Source organism: Physeter macrocephalus, chromosome 19 (assembly GCF_002837175.3).
Source record: "Physeter macrocephalus isolate SW-GA chromosome 19, ASM283717v5, whole genome shotgun sequence".
Taxonomy (NCBI): domain Eukaryota; kingdom Metazoa; phylum Chordata; class Mammalia; order Artiodactyla; family Physeteridae; genus Physeter; species Physeter macrocephalus.
This window is the reverse complement of record NC_041232.1, coordinates 4970129-4976828: the sequence shown is the minus strand read 5'-3', so window position 1 is coordinate 4976828 and position 6700 is coordinate 4970129. Positions and strand designations below refer to the sequence as shown.

Here is a 6700-nt window from a genome sequence, read left to right as displayed (position 1 = left end):
GGCGCAGACTTGGTCCGAAGGGCAGTCCCTCGCGGTACCAGGGGTGAACCGTCTCTCTCGCCCCAGCACGAGCCTCTACGTGTTTTCCCGGGAAAGGCGAGCCGGGCTCCGCCGCCTCAACCAGTCTTGCTAGAGTAGGCTTACCCCTGCGAACAAAAGCATTCGGAGAGACTGCCGCCTCAGCTACTCAACGCCGAGCCCAGGCCGGAGCCTCCAATTAGATCTGAACTTCCAATTGGTGAAGTGTTGTTGAAGAAGGTGGGACAGAGCGGGAAAGTTCCTCCTCCCTCGGGGTTCTCAGCCAACCGCGGCGTCGGGGCGGCAGCCGCCGAGTTAGGTTGCGCCGCGTGTAGTGATCTAGGGGGCCCGAGGGCGGGGCGGGGAGCAGGCGGGGGGCTGCCGGGAGGGGACGCTTCCCGCGGGCGCGCGGAGTGAAGACGGTGACAGCCACGCGCGCACGTGCGTGCCCGGCTGCAGCGCGGCCCCGACACCTCCCTCGACCGCTGAGAAGCGTGCGGGGTCTGGGCCGCCGGCGTCTAGGGGCCCCGTCCCCGGGCGTCACCAGCGTCCCCGGCCCGAGTCCCGGAGAGCTGGGCCGTGCCCGCCCCTTCGGTCCCCGATCGCGATCCCTTACCGTGGCCGTCAGGGTCCGCCCCCAACTCCCATTTCGGTTCCCGGGGCAGGGTCCTCGCGGTCCATGCTGGCCGCTGGAGGCCCGCGCCGCTCAGTCAGCTCCCGGGCCGGCCAGCCGGCCACCATGGTGGCCCTGAGGCCTGTGAGGCTCCTCCAGGGAGGCTAAAAGGTCCAGAGCGCAGGCCTCGGGGCGCGAGGGTCCCGAACGTGAGCCCCGCGCCATGGCCGGGGCCATCGCTTCCCGAATGAGCTTCAGCTCGCTCAAGAGGAAGCAGCCCAAGACGTTCACAGTGCGGATCGTCACCATGGACGCGGAGATGGAGTTCAATTGCGAGGTAACTGGCTGCAACGGGCTGCGGCGAGGGGGAGCGCGGCGGGATCGGGCCGGGTGCTGGTCCGGCACCGACGCGGACGCCCTTGCCGCGTTGACAGTGGAGGTGGAAGCTTCGGGATTCTGTTTATATCATCTCTGGGCAAAGATAGAGTCAACCAGAACTGGAAGGGGCCATCTAGGCCCAAATCCTCATGTTAAAGATAATCGCTGCTTTTTTTCAATGGGGCTTTCGGGTTTGGAAGCACTTCCTGAAGGTTTTCATTCATTGTTACTGCAAGAGTCTGAAAGCATTCGTGGTAGCGAATTCTAGTTTTCAGTGTCACGCTTAAGCTCCAGCTCTATAGAGTTTAAACTTTATTAGATAATATTATGTACCCCAGATATTATAAGTTGCATCTCGTTTTATTGGAAAGTCTATAGTACTTGTTTCCCTTTTTCACAACTTAAATTTTCTGGGGAAAAAAAAACTTTGAGGAAAGAGACGGTGTCTTAAACTTCCATAGTTTCTATCATGATGGTAACAGTTATCATTTATTGAATACTTCCTAAATGCCAGATATTCATACACTTAATTCTCAGAACAACTCAATGAGGTAGGTACCCCAAACCATATATCTCGTAAATGGCGAAGGGGGTTTTGATTCAAGATCTTAGCCAATACAGTACTGCCTCTCAAGTAGTTTAAGTCCTTGCTACTCAAAGTGTGGCCTGTGGACCAGCAGCATTGGCAGCAGTAACCTCAGTCAGGGGTTGGCAAACTTTTTCTGTAAAGGCCCACATAGTAAATATTTTCAGCTTTGCAGGCTTTAGGGTCTCAGTTGCAACTACTCAACTCACCTCTACCATAGTAGCACAAAAGCAGCCTTAGACAGGATCAACTTCCAGCATGACAGGGTGAGGAACTCCACTGACCTGGTTCCCTGTAAACTGGTAAAACATTAAAAAAGAAACAATTTAAATCCTCTGGAAATTGTCCTAAGGGCAAACATCAAGTGAAGAAACAGCTACTCAAGAAAATCTATGAAAATTCGGTAAGAAAGGCAAGAGTTTGTGGTATTTGTTTTTGTTTTGGCCGAGAGGCATAAGGGATCTTAGTTCCCTGACCGGGATCGAACCTACGCCCCCTGCAGTGGAAGCATGGAGTCTTAACCACTGGACTGCCAGGGAAGTCCCGAGAGTTTGTGGTATTTGAACCAAGACCACTACTACTGTCCCTGTTCCCAGTTCTTGACAATGGCTGCAACCCAGCACACTGGGCTCCCTCTCCCCCTAGCTCCCAGTCAGATAGCTTTCTTCCCAGGAGGAGCATGACTTTAGGGCTTCTCCTGCCCGAGGCTACTTGCTGCTGAGGCTAAATCCTGGGTGAGTGAAGCTGAAAGATGGGGCTTCCTTCCTTCACCCAGCTCCTACTTATGGAATGGGAGCTGTACTCTGGGCATGGCCCACCGAGAGTACTGGGGTCCCAGTTGCTCTATCCCCACCCTCAGTTTGTGAGATGGTGGTACCAGCCAGGAGAGGCAAACTGAGAAGACCTCAGGCTAGTGTGTCTCCCCCTCCCCACTTCTATCAAGAGCTCAGAGATTTTGCCTGGAGGGAGAAGCAGGCTCCAAATCTCTTCCCAAAAAGTAGTGACTTCATTTGCAGTAGAGTGTGGAGAAATTTATACCTAAGAGTGCTTTCAAGAACTGCGGAGGTTTTAGTGAAAGGCAATTGGGAGGAGATTTGTGGATTTAATAAAGATACAGCCTAGACTGTAAGCCAGCTAGTTTTCAGGAGAGAATAAGACAGCTGGGAAGAGCCCTCCTGGGGTCAGAACAAATATCAAACACTAATCTCAAAAGAGCCACCTTTTGATTGGATTACTTTATAGAACAAGTTATGCCCCAGGGCATTGTTGAAAATAATAGAATAATATACCACAATTAGTGGAGTTTAACAGTTGGGTGTGACCAGGAGAAGAGAGGGAGAGTCCTACTAAGACCACTGTCATCTTGGGTGACTTTGGGCAAATCCAAAGATATGTCTTCCTGAGGAGCAATATCATAGGCCTTAACACTGTGAGAGGGGAAATAGATTTCACTAAAACAGTCCAGCCAGTCACTAAACAAATAAACAAGCAAATAACAGTAACCAGCCTGGTTGGGTGGGGGGAAACCACTCCCTAGAGTTGCTGTAAATATGTTCACAGAACTAAAAGAAAGCATGATTAAGAAGTAAAGGAAGGTATAATGACATTTTTCATCAACTAGATAGTATCAGTAAAGAGATATGAATTATAAAAAGAACCAAATTAAAATCCTGGAATTGGGGCTTCCCTGGTGGCGCAGTGGTTAAGAATCCGCCTGCCAGTGCAGGGGACGTGGGTTCCAGCCCTGGTCTGGGAAGATCCCTCATGCCGTGGAGCAACTAAGCCCGTGCGCCACAACTCCTGAAGCCCAGGTGCCTAGAGCCCATGCTCTGCAACAAGAGGAGCCACCGCAATGAGAAGCCTGCACACCACAACAAAGAGTAGCCCCCGCTCACCACAACTAGAGAAAGCCCGTGCACAGCAACAAAGACCCAATGCAGCCAAAATAATAAAATAAATTAAATAAATTAATTTTAAAAATTCAGATTAGAAAATACAATGACTGAAATAAAAAATTCAGTAGAGGGGCTCAAGGTAGATTCCAACAGGCAGAAGAAATAATTAGTGTACTTGAAGATAGATTGATAGAGATTTGTAAGGTGAAGAGTAGAGAGAAAAAGAATGAAGAAAAATGTACAGAGCCTCAGAGAAATATGAGGATCATTCAGTGCACCAACATGTGTAATGGGACTGACTACCAGAGGAGAGGAGAGAGAAAAAATATTCCAAAAAAATTGGCTGAAACTTCCTAAATTAATTGAAAAACAATAACCTGTATATTCAGGAAGCTCAATGAACTCCAAGGAGGATAAACACAAAGAGATTCACAGACACATCATAGTAAAAATGCTGAAAGTCAGACAGGGAGAAAATCTGGAAAGCAACAAGAGAAAAATGACTTGACACTTATAAGGGAACCCCAATAAGATTAACAGCTAACTTCTCAGCAGAAGCTGTGGAGGCCAGAGGCAGTGGGATAACATTCAAAGTGCTCAAAGGAAAAGCTTGTCAACTAGGAAACCTATCTCCAGCATAGCTGGATATAAATGAAAAGGACATTTCAAAAACAAATAAAGACTTTCCCAGATAAACAAAAACAGAGACTTTGTTGTTTAAAGACCCACCTTACAAGAAATATTAAAGGAAGCTTTTCAGGCCTAAAGCAAGTGACCCCAGATAGTAATTCAAATCCACGTGAAAAAAATCAAAGAGCACCAGTAAATGTAATAATATAATTATAAAAGACAGTATAAATGTATATTTTCCTCCTTCTTTTAACTGATTTAAAATGCAATTATATAAAATAATTTGTATATAATATTTGTATATACTATATTGTTGGGCCTATAACATGGAAACGTAATATATGTTTAATAGGTGTGCCGATAACAGTACAAAGGAGGTGGGTGAAAACCAAGCTGTAATAGGCTAAGGAAATGACTACAGATGGTAAACTAATAACTACAACAATGTATCGCTGGGTTTGTAACTTTAATAGATAGAGTATACAATAATTATAATACTATAAAAAAGGGGGAAGGGAACAGAACTATGTAGAATAATGTAGAATAACATTTCTATATAATCGCTGCAGTTAGTATAAATCTGAAGCTGATTCTTTTTTTTTAATATATATATATTTTTAAAATTTGTTTAATTATTTACTTTTTGACTGCGTTTGATTTTCATTGCTGCGTGCAGGCTTTCTCTACTTGCAGCGAGCGGGGGCTACTCTTCGTTGAGGTGCGTGGGTTTCTCATTGTGGTGGCTTCTGTTGTTGTGGAGCACGGGATCTAGGCGCGCAGGCTTCAGTAGTTGCGGCACGTGGGCTCAGTAGTTGTGGCTTGCGGGCTCTAGAGCGCAGGCTCAGTAGTTGTGGTGCATGGGCTTAGTTGCTCCGCGGCATGTGGGATCTTCTGGGACCAGGGTTTGAACCCGTGTCACCTGCATTGGCAGGTGGATTCTTAACCACTGCGCCACCAGGGAAGTCCAATATATATATTTTTTGATGTGAACCATTTTTAAAGTTTTTATTGAGTTTGTTACAATGTTGCTTCTGTTTTTTGGCCCCAAGGCATGTGGGATCTTAGCTCCCCAACCAGGGGTTGAACCTGCATTGGAAGGTGAAGTCTTAACCACTGGACCGCCAGGGAAGTCCCTTTGAAGCTGATTCTGATAAGTCAGGATTATATGGTTAAACCCTAGAGTAACCACTTAAAAAAAATCTTTAAAAATACAGTGGAAAAATAAATAAATAGTGGAAAAATCATTAAAGAGATTTAAATGCTTCATTAGAAACTTTTCACTTAATGCAAATCAAGTAGTAAAGGAGGAATAGAGAAGTAAAAAAGACAAGAAAAACATAGAAAACAAAAAATAAAATGGCAGTCATATCCCAAATAATTAGATAACTTAAATGAAGTGGACAAACTCCTAAAATGAAACCAGCTACCAAAAGTGACTCAAGAAGAAAGATAATCTGAATAGACCTATAACAACTGAAAGAGTAAATTAGCAATAAAAATACTACTCACAGTAAAAAACCCATGTTCTACCCACTAGTGAGTGGCCCAGGTGGCTTCACCACTGAATTCTACCAAACATTTCAAGATCAATAAATACCAATTCTTCACAAACGTTTCCAAAAAACTAGAAGTGGAGGGACCACGTCCCAGCTCATTTTATGAGGCCATCATTATCCTAATACCAAAACAAGACAAAGATAACACAAGAAAACTAGAGATCAATATCTCTTATGAGTATTGAAGACACAGTCCTTAAGAAAAATATTAGGAATCCAGCAACATATTAAAAAAACTATACTCCATAACCAAGTGAGATTTATCCCAGGAATGCAAGGTTGGTTTAACATCCAAAAATCAATTAATGTAATATATAATATCAATAGAACAAAAAGCAGAAATTACAAGATTATCTCAATAGATGCAGAAAAAGCACTTGACAAAGTCCAACAGCATTTCATGATAAAAGCACCCAACAAAATAGGAATAGAAGGGAACAGCCCAATATCACACTTAATGGTGAAAGACTGGATGTTTACTCTTTAAGATCAGGAATAAGACAAGGATGTCCACTCTTACCACTTCTATTCAACATTGTACTGCTGGTTCTAGCCAGGACAATTAGGCAAGACATGAAATAAAAGGCATCTGTATTGGAAAGGAAGAAGTAAACCTATGTCTATTTACACATAATATTATCTTGTATACAGATATTTAAATTATTTATTTATTTATTTATTTAACATCTTTATTGGAGTATAATTGCTTTACAATGGTGTGTTAGTTTCTGCTTTATAACAAAGTGAATCAGCTATACATATACATACATCACCATATCTCCTCCCTCTTGTGTCTCCCTCCCACCCTCCCTATCCTACCCCTTTAAGTGGACACAAAGCACAGAGCTGATCTCCCTGTGCTATGTGGCTGCTTCTCACTAGCTATCTATTTTACATTTGGTAGTGTATATATGTCCATGCCACTCTCTCACTTCGTCCCAGCTTACCCTTCCCCCTCCCCCTGTCCTCAAGTCCATTCTCTACATCTGCGTCTTTATTCCTGTCCTGCCCCTAGGTTCTTCAG

General features: G+C 44.6%; 1 protein-coding gene across 1 annotated transcript in view; it reads left to right on the top strand.

Annotated features, from left to right (window-relative positions):
• Window positions 1–415: 415 nt before the first annotated feature.
• The window catches only part of NF2 (NF2, moesin-ezrin-radixin like (MERLIN) tumor suppressor), an 84578-nt gene continuing 78293 nt past the window's right edge, over window positions 416–6700 (top strand). Inside the window, exon 1 of the mRNA XM_028480530.2 lies at window positions 416–968. Coding sequence (XP_028336331.1) covers window positions 855–968 — 114 coding nt within the window. The 5' untranslated portion in view covers window positions 416–854. The remainder of the gene's footprint in view (window positions 969–6700) is intronic.